The sequence below is a fragment of the Patiria miniata genome, unplaced genomic scaffold, assembly GCF_015706575.1.
Source record: "Patiria miniata isolate m_02_andy unplaced genomic scaffold, ASM1570657v1 HiC_scaffold_21, whole genome shotgun sequence".
NCBI classification, from domain to species: domain Eukaryota; kingdom Metazoa; phylum Echinodermata; class Asteroidea; order Valvatida; family Asterinidae; genus Patiria; species Patiria miniata.
In genome coordinates, this window is record NW_024037060.1 from 6,080,984 (window position 1) to 6,095,985 (window position 15,002).

Genomic DNA, 15,002 nt, shown 5'->3' on the forward strand with positions numbered 1-15,002 from the left:
GGCACACTTGATAGAAAAGTTAATGAAAAGCGGATTTTTGGCTGAATTTTTTTGACAAATTTTTTTCAACAATGTGTGCAGAGTTAATTTTTGAATATTGAATTGGCCAAGTATTTTTCACCTTTTTTGTTTTGGTGTTTTTGGTAATTTTTAAAATTTTGATGTGTTTTGCAGCCGGGCCTGGCGAAATTCCAAGAACATAATCAGCCCGAGTACATCCGACGCAAGGCTGCCGAGGAGCAGGCAGCCAGAGGGTTGGTGATTGGTCAATCACAGGGGGAGCCTGACGCTAAGAAGCCATGCAGGCCCGGGTCCGTGGAGCCGCTGGAGCGACCTCCAAGTGCGACCCCTTTACCAGAGCTTCCTGATGAACTCAAACAGAAACAGGTGCTGTTATAAGATCCCGTGTTTTATTTGCAAAATGTGAACAATTGCTAGCGTTATTACTTTTTGCTGACCGCGCAGTAATTCAAGTCATAATGATTGTGATGTGATGAAAATTTTGTCTACTAGTGTCAGTATCTATGTTTAGGGAAGTAGCTACTGGCCCAGGGACAGTGCACCCAGTAGTATAATAGGGGTGTAAAAAGTGCCACCAACATCAAAATAGTCTGTCCCCCAATTTTTTTTTCAAAAAATCCAAAATTTTTGCTGCGGCCAAAAATTTTGGGTAACATTTTTGAAAAAATTCAATTTTCTAAAAAAAATTGTGCCCCCCCCCAACCAAATCTTTGGTGCGCTACTGGCCCAGGGATGGTCATTCCCAAGACTGGGATCTTGAGTGCAGAAAAATAAAATCAGGCCAACTTCACTCACTCTGTAGCTGACAAAATTCTCCAAAATTTTCATGACGCAAAGACAAGGTCCTCAGTATTTCACCAACCAAGTTTGAGGTCTCAATTCAATTTTTAAAGGGACATTTTCTGAACGTTTTGCATCTAAGAGTGAAGCCAAGTGATTTCAATTTGAAGCCTAAGACTAGACTGGTACATGTCCAACTTTTTGAAAAGATTGACCCTTCAGTAGTCTGGTGGCATGACCTGATGACTAAGGAGAGAATGTGTAGAAATAGAGACTAGGTACCAGATGTTTCTTTTGAAATGGTTGATGCAGTACTAAAGGGGTGTTGGACTGGTGGTTTCCTGTGCCAGTCTATTTTCATGTATAGCATATTTTCACTACCTTCAATATTGGGACTCTCATACACAGTGTTGAGATTCCCATAACCATAATTTAAAGTAATATTGAAAACGTGGCTATTGGCCGACATTTTTTAGTCACTTTTCTACGATATTTACTAACAAAAATCTGACAAGGATGGCAAATTAGTTGGCTGAAGCGTAAGGTTTGTGTTGAGCAATACTGAGAAAATTTAGATTTTTTGTTGGGGTTCTTCATGCATTTTGTGGAGTTAATAGGTGTTTTTAATAGTTTTTAAAAAGAAAATAATTTTGAAGTTTTCAAGCCCCCAAAAATTCATGAATGCTGATTTATTTGCAGAATTCCTTTGTGGGAGGTGCACTACGGTCCCCGACCCCACCCAAGGAACCCAAGCCCCCTAGCCCCCGTCCGGGGCACACCCGGGGCGCCACGGTCAACATACCGGTCCAACAGGGTCCGGAAGAGTTGGAGGGAGTCCGTGACATCAGTGAGATCATTCGTATCATGAGGGAGAAGCCTAAACTAGGATTTCTGTACATGTCCCCTGCCGTGCCCAAGGCCTCTGTGTTGTACCATCCATACAATCTCAAGTAAGTATCTGAAATGCTAAATAGATAGGTTTTAGGAAAGCCTAATTACAGATAGAAAAGGTGGGTAAAATTCGGCATATTGAAAAATTACAATGATCCGAAAGAGGTTGAAGTTCCAAAGTCAGAACTTTTTTTATAATAAAGTTGAAATAGTTTCCCAACAGTTTGACAGTTTAGTACTAATATATAATTGCTTGAAAAATTGTGCTGAAATGGCCTTATTGACAACAGTATGAAATTTCATATTGGTTGGAAACAGCAAAACTTAGGTGAAGTTCAAAAAAAAATTGAAAGCAAATAATGGAAAGTCAGTTTATGCTTACGTGAAATATTTGTAGTTTATAGTTTTTTCAGTCGGCAAGTTTTCTTCTCACCTCTTAGCCCTCATACCGCCCAAACCGCCCTGCCTGCTGCTCCTCATACAACCCCAGCAATCTATGGTTTTATTGATATATGGAGGAGAAAATGTAATGTAATACAATTTTATACAAGTGCTAAAGGGTTAAGAACCTTGCAGTACTGAACCAATTCTCTTGGCTTGATCATTTATTGATCGGAAAAACATAGAGCTAATAATGAGAAAAAATAATACAGCATCTTGAACACTGTCTTATTAGGAAGCTGCAAGAATATGGCTTGCCAAAAATAGCAAATCTCAATTTTGAATAATACTTATAACAATGTCATAAGTTCTCTTTCAAGGGCTATCAACATGCATTAAGATGTCAAAGCATTGGATGAAAATGAATGTTTCAGGATGTACGTTAAATCAGCTATATTTCGTTTGTCTAAGGGGGGGGGGGGGGGTTTCATCTCCCCAGAGATTGCATTCCATATTTACTTTTCCATTGGTGTTGCCTCACAGAATTGTCGACCACAACGGCATCAACCACAGCGATTACTACACCATCAGTCGTAAAGGCGTCACCCACATGCAGCCCAACGAGACCGTCTTCACTGACTTGGACCGATGGGAGCAGGAGTACATGTTCTACACGCGCCTCGTCAAGATCCCGACATTTGCCCTCTTCCGCAAGTGGAAGGCCTTCACCACGTGGCGCAAGAACGTCTGTTCGCGCAAGATCGCAAACTGTAAGAAGCAACTGCAGGAGAATCTGTTCATTGTGAACCCGGTAAGCGATGACTCATTTGTCTAGAACAGTTTTCCTTAGTTTCGCCTTGAGAAATTGAGAAATGAGAAATTAGAAAAGTTGAAAGCAGATTACTTTCAAAGCATCATTTGCAGATTCCTGAAAAACTTGTTTTATTTTATTTTTGAGATAACTTGTAAACTCTTGCAGAAAGTCTTAGGTTTGATACTTGGTTCACTTATATTATTGGAAAAAGTGATTGACACCGGATCAGTCGTTGACACTTGTTTAGTTCCTGTGTGTTAATTTTGAAAATGCATTTGATTGATATCAAGAAATTTGAAACACTGCATAAAAAAAACATGTTTGGTCTTTCATTAAAATTTAAACTCCATTTGTGTATATGGGTACATTTAAATTATCAAACAAATGATATTTGCTGAGTTTATCGTCAGTGGCTTTTTCATCAGATGTAAACCAAATGGACAATTTTTTAAAATTTTTTTTTGTTCTCCCATCTAACTTTCCCGTTTGAAACCTTCCACACTTGCTACATCCTTCTTGCTGATTTATATGATACATTAATTCTACATAACTTTATATTTCCAATGTTTTGAGGAAATCATTAAACCCTTAGTCTTGAATTTTTTTTTTGTTAATATTTTTTGCAGTCTTTGCGACCAGCTCTCCTGAATGTGCGTGAGATGTGCTACCGCATCAGCGACATGGGTCTGTGTAAGGTAGAGAAGGGAAACACGTACACGCTGGCCGACTTCACTATAGCACAGTTTGCACAGCTTAACGAGGTAAGACATGCGCGGCTAATAATCACTCGAGGGAAAATAACAAGATTTTTTTCCAATTGATTCTACCTTGCCCCTTGAAAAACAACCTTGTCACAAACATGAAGTGGACATTGCATGGCTTTCTACCTTGCCCCTTTGAAAAACAAACTTGTCACAAACATGAAGGAGATATTACATAGCTTTCTACCTTTTGAGTATATATACGTACATTTGCATTACTTGGGCAATTCCATGAGAAATTGGACAAGGCTGAAAAAAAAATGGAAAATTTATACAGGGATACGTGTGTGTCTTCAAAACTGGTTAAGAGTATTTATTGCCCAGAAAACTGCTGGTTTTTTTTTTAGGGGGGGGGGTGTTGGTTGCTAAAATTATGAATTTTTGGGAGTAATTTTTGCACCTTGTGTTTACATGCAAAATACAAGTGTTAGGCCAAACAAAAAAAATAGTCGGTCTCTGGTCAGACCAAAGTTCCGGAATTGACGCGGCCAAGCGGCTTTTTTTTTTTTTTTTTTTTTTTTCTTTTCTTCAAGCTTGGATTGTACAGACAAGGTGGGTACTATTTTGCTTTTTTGGTGTCCTCATGTACATTGGTGTCCTCCATAATTTGCCTTGGTGCTTTCGATCATTTGCCTTGGTGCAATTTCCCATTCCTTGGTGCTCTTTGGTAAAAAGAAATTGAGGAGGTGCGGAAATAGAGGGCGCTGTTGGAGCTACCGCGGAACATTTTGGAAAAAAAAAGATCGACGCGCATGATTAAAATCGACGTGCGCGCTGACCAGAGACCGACTTTTTTTTTTTTTGGCCTTATTGTGAATTTTTTTTTTTTTTTTTTTTGAGGCAGAGAGAAAGGTTCACATTTTATGGGAATCTGAGATTTTGTTTATTATTTGCTTCTTATATGTTTCAACTTGTACCAAAGATAGGCAAACTGTAATGTGAGTTACTATAACGTGAGTTGCCGAAATATATCCCTGTAGAGATTTTATGATTGTTTATTAAACAATCACGAGGTAAGATATGTGCGGCTAATAATCACTCGAGGGAAAATAACAAGATTTTTTCCCAATTAATTCTCAATAGATTTTCTACCTTGCCCCTTTGAAAAACAAACTTGTCACAAACATGAAGTGGACATTGCATGGCTTTCTACCTTGCCCCTTGAAAAACAAACTTAATTGTCACAAACATGAAGTGGATATTACACAGCTTTCTACCTTCCGAGTACGTATACGTACATTTGCATTACTTGGGCAATTCTGTGAGAAATTGGCCATGGCTGAAAAAAAAAATGGAAAATATGATATCTTCAAAACTGCAAGCATCACAACCTCAAATCTGGTGTCAAATTAAAGGGGACAACAAGGCCTTTCATTTGAGTGATGTGGCAGTGAGATGGAATATGATGAAGTGTATTTTTTTTAACACTGTCCTAAGTTAACACTGACATTTGAACCCACGACCTTCTGCTGACTAGTGCAGATGTGGATCGTGCAAACATTGTTGACAAGAATACATTTTTTAAATTACATGCTGAAATGATTTTTTTTCAGGTTGCTGGCCGGTTGGCAGAATTCCGTGAGTTAGTGAAAGAGGTCGTCCGTAGCGCCTGCCGCACTGCCCTGCTTGAAGCCGGCTTCACTCCGGATGACTACTTCCTGGATGCTGAGAGTCCTGGAGGAGGTAAATGAACAAACAAACAAACAGACTCACTAGTGGACAGACAGATGCACAAGCCCAAGCAATGTATAGCTCCAACATTGAATGTCAAAAAAAAAAACTAGTTTCCTGTCCAAATTGTTGAAAAAAGGAGGACGTGGGCACTTTTTTTCCCCCAAAGATGGATCCAAGATGGCGGATGCTGCTTTTCTCAGAATTGCCATCATTTTTTTTTAAGACCAGCTTTTTAACCTCAAAATGGCTACTCTTTTGAAATGGAAACAAATATAATGACACCAGATATTTCTGATGGTGAAAATGTCAAAACCTACAGCAGATTTCGCCGTGGAAAAAAGTGAAAATTAAAAAAAAAAACTTCCGTCTAGTCCCAAGACTGTTGCGTAGCAGCTCACACCCCAAGAAATGCCATCGCACTATTCTCAGATAGCCTTATCTGACCGGGATTAAATTTCCCATTTTTTGTTGTTGTGATTTTTAGAGGAAGGAGGCCCACCAGGCACGGCAGCATCCAGTTACCTAATGCAGAGCAACTTTGACATGGACATCTATGGAGACGCACCGGATAAGATGACCTACACAGAGCAAGCTAATAAACGCAGTCACTGTAGACGACTGACATGGTAAGTAGGGGCCTTTGCACACTGTCGTTGCACCTGCCCGTGTTGAAATCAACACCGGTTCGGGGCAATTCAGCATTATGTAATGTCGGTGACAGAGCTTAGTGAAGAAACCTGAAAACGTATTTTTCCATTCTTATGCATCCATCATTTAGTAATGGTCAAGGAGACTACAGACTAGGGGTTTTGGTTTGTTTCCCTGAGTCTTTGATAAGATGTTGCGTTATTTGGCTCTGTCACGGACATTATACTTCCTTTCATAACGCTAGAATTGCCCTTCACTGCGAGTCTAACACAGTTAGACAACGCATTCAATTCACTCTTACACTGTTTTTATAGACATGTGTCTTGGCAAAAGTCAACATTGATTTATAAACATAGCTGTATTCGTGATGCACTGGGACTCTGCAGTGTCCTCTTTTTGGAAACGCACGGCTCAAAGAGATTTCTGAATGCATTATGTGTATGTGATACTACATGCAAACAAAGAAGGACAATTTACTATAATGCAGGAAAATGACAAGAAACACTAATACAATCACGCCTCACCGTGCATTGGCCGAGGTTTTTTGTTGCATTTTTTTGTTTTTTGAATTTTTTTTGAGGATGCCAGTATTTCTGCTCCTCTAAGGCAATTTGTCTTTTTTTGCTCAGTTTCATTCGGCTGGCCGACTACCTGATAGTCAACACCATGCACGTGTTGGCAGTCAACTCGGTCACCACCTTGCTGAACTACCTGAAGGAACAGCTGCAGAATACGCCCTCCCTAGCCCAGATACAAGGCAAGGAGGAGAAAGCAGAGGAGCCTGAAGACAAGGTAAACGCTAAGCACGAAAAAAATATTTGCTTAGCAAAAACGGGTTACCAGCCAAATTATCATGCAGTGTATATTGCAAGTGACTGGTTCTCCGTTGCGTCCGGCCACATGTCCAGTTGCAAGTAAAAGGGATGAACAATAACAGAGAGAATGCTAAGTTTGAATAGCTTGTGAATCTGGTGTGTTAGTGTGATGTCATCTCAATTCAACCATGCGTACTTCACATGGTGTAGCATAGCATGAATGGAACCGGAAGTTAACGCACCTCAAGCATTTATCCAATGGGCGCTAGAAATCTGTGGTGCGCGCCTGTGTATGGCGTTTTTACTAATGAACCAGATAGAAATCAAATTAGGTTTTGCCCTTCACCGACGTTTTTAACACTGTATACTTAGTGTGTTGCCTCCCGAGTGAAAGTTGGAAAAAAAACACTCGGGTGGGACTCGAACCCACAACCTCCTGCTTTCTAGTGCAGACGTCTTACCACTCGACCACCGAGCTAACGGGATCGGTTGGCCGGTTTGAATCTGATGTACATAGCAGCGGGTACCGCATAAACTATTATTAGATGGAATTTTTGCGCTGGGGTGATATAAATCAAATTAGGTTTTGCCCTTCACCGACCAGATAGACTTATCCATTAGGCCAAAAACAAAAAATTGTTGTGTTTGCCCTCAAATATCAGGGGGGTCAGTCTTTCGGGGCATTTATGTATTTTGTTTGGGGGGGGTAGTAGACAGTTCACATATATATACATGTAGGCGTACCCTTTCTTCTCATTGACTAATGTTAGGAGAGAATGGCAAATTGTCAGGATTTTACTGATTTCAGGATTTTTTGTCAGAATTATTCCTGATTTTGTGATTTTTTTTCTCAAGACTTTTTGTCTGGATTCTTCATGATTTCAGGATTTTTTGTCAGGATTTTTCCTGATTTTGTGATTTTTTTTCTCAGGACTTTTCCCAATTTTAGGATTTATTGACATGATTTTTCCTGATTTCGTGATTTTTTTTCTGGATTTTTGCCGATTTCAGGATTTTTTGTCAGGATTTTTCCTGATTTTCCAATTTTTTGTGTCAGGATTTTTTCTAAATTTCAGATTTTTTAGATTTCCCTTTGAATTCTGGAATTCATGAGGTTTAACCGTATAGGTTTTTTAACTCATGAAAGGAAATCTAGAACAAATGAAATGCTTTTGAAAAACGTCGGTGAAGGGCAAAACCTAATTTGATTTATATCACCCCGACGCAAAATCCCATCTTATAATAGTTTATGCGGTACCCGCTGCTATGTACATCAGATTCGAACCGGCCAACCGATCCCGATAGCTCGGTGGTCGAGTGGTGAGACATCTGCACTAGAAAGCAGGAGGTCGTGGGTTCGAGACCCACCCGAGTGATTTTTTTCCAACTTTCACTCGGGAGGTAGCACACTGAGTATACAGTGTTTAAAAAACGTTGGTGAAGGGCAAAACCTAATTTGATTTATATCACCCCGACGCAAAATCCCATCTTATAAATGAAATGCTTATTGTAAAGGGGTGTCTATAAACAAATACCAACAAATGCCGTAGCCCCTACATTGCTCTGGGCCCTCGGAGACCCTCAAACTCTCTGCCGATTTTTTCGTTTTTTTTTTTTCATTTTCCACCAATCTCACCCGATTCATCCAAGTTCATGGTCTGCACCTTTCTCCAACAGGGTACCTCTGACCTAACCGCCGCCTCCTTAGCCGGCACCAACACCTTAGGCTTCCAGGAGGACACCATCGACCACTCCCTGACGCCCCTCTTCCTGACGGAGTTTATCCTGGAGCCCATTCAGATCCTCTTCGCTCCGGACCTGGACGAGTATCAGGATGGAATAGCTGAGGTCATCACTGAGTTCCAGAACTGTGTGTTAGGTGTCATCAACTTGGTGCCTGACAACTACTTTGATGCGTTCACCAGGTAGGTCTGATGACGAGTTGAGCAAACGTTGGATCAGGTGAGCCCTTTCCTTACCATGGGCGACTTTTGTTGACAAGAACTACCCCCCTGCTGATTCCCATGGGTGACTTTAGTCGACCAGGAAACCACACACAGAACACCCTCAACACAGATATATTCACTACTTTTCAGAAAGGAGGCATGTTGATATGTTTGGCCGCCCATACATCAACTATATACCAGCTAAAAGAGTGTTTTTGGATCGTTCTAATGGTGTAGTTTATTCATAGTGCTACCATTACTAAAAATTGAGAAAAGAGCTTCAGAAGTATCCACTTCAGAAGTATGATAATTGGGACCAGATGAACAAAAAAGTATAACTTTCTTATATTTGCACATATGGACTTCATTTTTACATCACATAAAAGAGTAAGGTTCAAGGAACAAACTTTACACACAACACCTATGATTTGAATCACTCCTTGGCAGTGAAAATCTGGGTTGAAAAAAGTGAGTTTTCAATTTGTGGTCTTTTTTTCACGCTCTAGTGATTTCCGCATGACTAAGCAAACAATTTAGTCCTGGGGAGAGCCAAGTCAATAAACAATGTGGTAATGAAAGGGTTCAGTTAATTTTTATATTTATCAAGCCAAAGAACTGTAATCCTTTTTTTATTTTTTGGCTCTTCTCCAATGTGGAAAGCACTTGCTTAGCACTTAGCCCATGGCGCTTACAAAAAGTGCTTATAAAAAGTATATCTGTGAAGGGTAAAACTCTTTATTAAAATTGGTTTCTCCCTGATACAGATTTCTTTCAAAAGTCTTTGTCTTTTCAAGTTTGAAAATGTGTCCACTTTTAAAAAATATTTTGTCCAAGTTTCTTTTTCAGGAAAAACAAAAACCCGAAACAATTTTTAAAATCCAAGAATCCAAAACAGTGTGAAAAGCAAAACAATTCGAAATATATATGAAACTCAATAACAAAACCTTTTGGTATTTAAAGCTCTTACGATACGCTCCTATCAGAAATACAAGTAAAATAAACAAAGTTTGTGATAGCTGGCTACAAGGACTTGTATTTTTCTCTACCAGACCGATTATCAATGGCAAGTTTGAGGAGAAGACAGCGGGAGATGGACCCAGTCTGACAGCCATGTTTGAAGACGACAAGCATCTACACGGCGTCATACAGAGTCTCAAGGTCAGTTATGAAACTATTTACCTAAACAAATAATTGTCTTAACCCTAACCCCCTAGGCCCTTGTTGCTTACAACCATCCTCAATCCTCCAAAATCCTCCAAAATTTTTCAACTCCGCCTAAATTTTTCAAAATTGTCAGACAGTCCTGCCTCAAAATGCATTCATCCTCAATCCTCCAAAATCCTCCTCATCCCAAAACTTTGCACTCGTGTTTAAATGAAGGATAACCAACGCCAAATCCTTCAAAATCATCAGACAGTCCTGCCTCAAAATGCATTCATCCTCAATCCTCCAAAATCCTCTTGTGCTTCATTCACCATTCATCCTCAATCCTCCAAAATCCTCATGTGCTTCAATCACCATTCATCCTCAATCCTCCAGAATCCTCATTTGATTCAATCACCATTCATCCTCAATCCTCTAGAATCCTCCAAAACCGCCAGGAGGATTTTGGAGGAGTGAGGTGGGTTAGGGTTAAAGCATTTATCCCAAAAATGTGATGTGATCAAGCTAAATGAGTCGTTTGTCGACTTCGGTAAAAAAAAATTTATTACAGATTTGAAAAGAACACAATCTCAGCATTTCTTCTGTGAAAACCACATGCTGATACTTACTTTAGTTTAAAAATTATGGAAGTCGGAACACCAAGAGATGTGATGAAGTGATGTGATGAAGTGGCCCTATTTTGGCCTGTATCTCCAAATGGAAATTCCCGACAAACGACTCATGTAGCTTGATCGCATCACAAATAACCTACCAAATTATTATCAAAAAGCTATACTTGGTTGAAGATCGCACTGGTACTAAACACCCCGGTAAATTATTCTGTCTGACTTGCCATCCTTAAGAAGAAATCAAGTAATGTTCGTTATTTCCAACGATCAGTCAATTGACTGATTTTTGTAAATAAAGAGTTCTATAGAAGAAATTGTGTTTTATAGTCAAATGGTTTTTCACTGTTTTCTTGAAAAGTGCAATATCCACAGAGCTGAAACTTCAACAGATTAGGTTTTGAACATTGTTCTTTGGATTTTGAGTGATGTTATTAGTGGAAGCAAGTGATCCTATAGCCATGAATGCTGTTTCATGCAATGCCATTATAAACTGGGTCACAGGTGCATTTTGAAAGAATCAATTTAATCGCAAACCCTAAAAGCATAGTGTATTAGAATTTGGTTGTCCCTCTTTAACACCATTAGTATAATTGTTGATGATATCTCTGTACAAATGGAGTTTAAAGTAGACTTATCTACTTCGATCTTTACGAATTCCCCCTCCAGCATTGATCATTATCTGCGTGAAGGCATGGTGCCAGAATATTTTCTGAGTGTTACATATCAGGCAACCCAGAACATGTCGTTTTTTTTGTTTTCTTCATCTTATTTTAGTATTACCAATTTTCCAAGATATGACTAAAAAATTTTAAATTTTGATGTGAACTCTCAAAATGTCAATAGTAATCAATAATCAAAAATCAATAGTAACTGCCTTAAATATTAAATCATATTATCATTTATACAACACCTGAATAAATCTCCTTCAACTGATTGGTGAGTCTTTAGTATTCATCCCAACGCACGTCCCGGCTGCACCGCCAAAATAGAAGTTCTATTCCACGGTACATAGAAGTGCCATTGCACGGTCACATGATTCGTGGATTTGACCAATCAAATGACAAGGATTTATTCAGGTGTTGTATAAAGCAAATCATGAATTTTTCACATTCGTGCAAATGGAAAGAATAAATTCAGTCGGTGATATCATAAGGCCAAAAAAAAAAGTCTCCGGTTTTGCGCGTCGGCAAAATTTAAAAAAAATTTTCAATGAAAGATGATGTCTCAAACCCACCAAACTCACTGGTTTGACTGGAATCCTGCTGCTGCACAATTTTAACGTGTTTTAATATGGGGTTATGATCCCGGAATAAGCTTTATGTGGCCTCTCTGGACTCCCATATATTTGCACTAAGTTTAGTCGGGCACCAGTTGCAGTCATCAGCCGACATTTGAAGCAAAAAAAAAGGTAAAAAAAAAAAAAAGCCGCGTCGCCGCACCACTTTTTGGGCAAGCTCCATACCAAAACCGGAGACTTTTTTTTTGGCCTAATCATCCATTATATGTATAATATTCTCTTCTGTTTTTTTTTTACAGGACTGCATCACGAAAGCCTTTGATGCGGCCAACCAGTACGCAGACACCTTTGAGCCCTTCAGAGAGTTCTACCGTGAGAATGAGAGCTTGGACGTGGAGGCCATGAGGGAACAGGAACACGGTAAGCGGAACTGTTACTGACCCGTGAAAAACCCTGCCGTCCAAAATCAGCCACAAGACCGTGGAAGATCAACTGCTACAGCCATCCAAAATGAATCCAGAGTCCTGTAAAGCAAAAATAATACATACAATTTGCCTGTTGGAAACTAAATATATGTGATGCGATCAAGCTAAATGAGTTGTTTGTCGACCCTGGTCAAAAAAAGTATATTACAGATTTGAAACGAGCACAATCTCAGCATTTCTGCTGTGAAAACCGCATGCTGACACCATTTTTAGGTCAAAAATTATGGAAGTTGGAACACCAAGAGATGTGATGAAGTGATGTGATGAAGTGGCCCTATTTTGGCCTGTATCTCCATATGAAAATTCCAGACACACGACTCATTTAGCTTGATCACATCACATATTTGTGTCATTTGACAATATTTTTTTTGAGTAGTCAGTGGAGCACTGTTACTCTGGAGGTCCCAATTTCAAATCCCCTATTTTTCTGTTATTTTTTTCCGTCAGCTTTACACAAAATATTTTCTGCAGTTACTCTCTAAAGTATTTTGAATACAAACCTTGAGCCCTGTTTAATATACTCCTTATGTGCTCCATCCTGACTAATTTGAACAATTTCATGCTATGAAATCAAAAACCATCTGCGATTTTACACACCATTGCTAGTAGCAAGATTATAGAATTTTAGAACTTATTATTTCATTGATAATATTAAAAAATATAAAAGCAGCCAATATGTAACCACACATCTCAGTTGGTAAAGCTTTGGTGTGGTATTCCATATGTTGCAGGTTCAAAATTCACTTTGGCAATTTTTTTTTTTGAAAAAAAGTTCACGAAATTGTTACTTACCTTTGTCGTCAGATGTGGAGTTTTTCTCAGAGGCCCTGGAGCGATACAACAGACAGCATGCCGGGGTTGAGGCCATCGTCCTGAGACGACCCATCGGGATGTTGATGGTGGACGCGGTGAAGATGAGAAATAAGCTCATCCCGTCACCGCTCAGATGTCTTGATGTGAGTACTGATAACAACACCAGAAAAGATGGAAAGATGTACAAAGCAACTTATATGTTTTTCAAGTCTCTGCTGGTGAAGCAACAATGGAATTTTGCATCAATTTGTTTACGGACCATTTTTTTCTCAGGTCATCAACGACATCCTGCCTAAGCTATCCAAGCGACGTGTTGATAAGTTGATTGCGGAGGCCCAAGACGCCCAGTACAAGCTGGAGATCATCCCCAGCACCACCAACGAGTTTGTGGAAGCTCTGACCTTCCTGGATGAGATACAAGAAAGGGTAAGTTAGGTGCCATCGGTGGTCATGTGCCTCATCAGCTGACTACCAACCCCTCCCCTCCAATTTAATCTCATCCCATTTTTTTTTTTACATTTACATTCAGACTTCTGGAAATGTCACACCTGTTCAGCAATTTTTTTAAAGATTTATGGTCATTCTATAAAATTTGGGATCCACTTATTTTCTTGTCCCCGTTAATACATCTGACATCTATGATTATGTAATTCTGGGCACTTCTTAATACAGTCGTCCTCCAAGAGTGATTGTGAAAAGCAAACTACCAACAAATAATAAAAAAACATTTGAAGTCATTCTTGATGATATTTGAATGGCAAATTACAAAGTACCAAGGTAACAGGGACAGGAAAAATGGCACACTTTGGACCCCAAATATTAAGAACGACCCGTGTGAAAGGTGGTGATTTTGGTGTCCTGATTTGAAGTGTGGGTCACTAGACAATATTTGACACCACTCTGTCCACCGCACAAACAGACTTTTAAGCCGTGTCAGAATTATGGGGCTACGGCTTGCGATTACACACGCGCCTATGGAAGCGGCTTAAGCCATTTCCCATAGATACAGTGCTACTGCCAGCCATAGCCATATCTTTGCAGCCTCGGTATCTCAAACCAAGTCCCATTTCTTTCCCTACCCTAGATTGATCCCTTGGAGGCCGAAGCCATCATCATCAAGGACATGTATGACCTCGTGGATCAGTACCACGTCCCTACCCCACCAGAGGACTTCGCCGTCTACCAAACCCTGGCTCCGTCGGTCACTGCCGTACGCAACGCCATTGACAAGGCCGTGGGTGAACGCGACGCCAATGTGGACAAATTCTGCAACCATCTTGACAAGGACATTGCGGAGCTGAATAAGGATGTCAAGAGTATCAAGCAGGAATCACAGGTAAGCACTATTGGGTGGTTGGTAAGCAGTTATATTACAGTAATTGTGGTAGGAGGTAAGCAGGTTTTACATGCTTAGAATTTATTCTTACAGAGCTAGATATTCAAGTGTGGAGTGGAAATGACCACGCATAACAAGGACAGCACTCAAATTTGCTAAGCATAAACAATATTTGCTAAGCCGAAGCAGGTTACCAGCCAAGATACCATGTGGTGTATACAACCTGTAACTGGTTCTCAGCAGATTTCTCCTTAGCTCATAAATTTGCCAAGCAATATTTTCTTCAGCAGCTTCATAAAATCAGGCTCAGGCAATACCCTCAAAGCTTCTGATATTTCGTTGGTTTTTTGGGGGGAATAAGATGATTTTACCTTCACTGTAACATGTTAGGCCTGAGATGTGAAAAGTGTGCCCTGGAAATATTTGAATTAAGAGACCCATATCGCAGGTCATTAGTGCTGTCCCGAATATTCAAATATTCAATCTTTAACTGAATATTGGAATAACTTTTGCCAGTTTGAATATTCGGAAATAGAAAATTGTGCACATGCGCACTTGACTGTTGTGTCATTTTAATCGTAAATTTGTGATTTTGTTGTCAGATGATACTTTTTGTCGACGTTAAGTT

General features: G+C 39.7%; 1 protein-coding gene across 3 annotated transcripts in view; it reads left to right on the forward strand.

Annotated features, from left to right (window-relative positions):
• The window catches only part of LOC119729603 (dynein heavy chain 6, axonemal-like), a 75,355-nt gene that overhangs the window by 1,356 nt on the left and 58,997 nt on the right, over window positions 1-15,002 (forward strand). For all 3 annotated transcript variants that reach the window (XM_038202232.1, XM_038202233.1, XM_038202235.1), the window contains exons 3-15: window positions 175-387; window positions 1,501-1,751; window positions 2,617-2,884; window positions 3,514-3,648; window positions 5,202-5,331; window positions 5,807-5,948; window positions 6,600-6,762; window positions 8,463-8,710; window positions 9,781-9,889; window positions 12,040-12,160; window positions 13,030-13,181; window positions 13,312-13,464; window positions 14,123-14,374. In XM_038202232.1, the coding sequence (XP_038058160.1) occupies window positions 175-387; window positions 1,501-1,751; window positions 2,617-2,884; window positions 3,514-3,648; window positions 5,202-5,331; window positions 5,807-5,948; window positions 6,600-6,762; window positions 8,463-8,710; window positions 9,781-9,889; window positions 12,040-12,160; window positions 13,030-13,181; window positions 13,312-13,464; window positions 14,123-14,374 (2,337 nt within the window). The remainder of the gene's footprint in view (window positions 1-174; window positions 388-1,500; window positions 1,752-2,616; window positions 2,885-3,513; window positions 3,649-5,201; window positions 5,332-5,806; window positions 5,949-6,599; window positions 6,763-8,462; window positions 8,711-9,780; window positions 9,890-12,039; window positions 12,161-13,029; window positions 13,182-13,311; window positions 13,465-14,122; window positions 14,375-15,002) is intronic.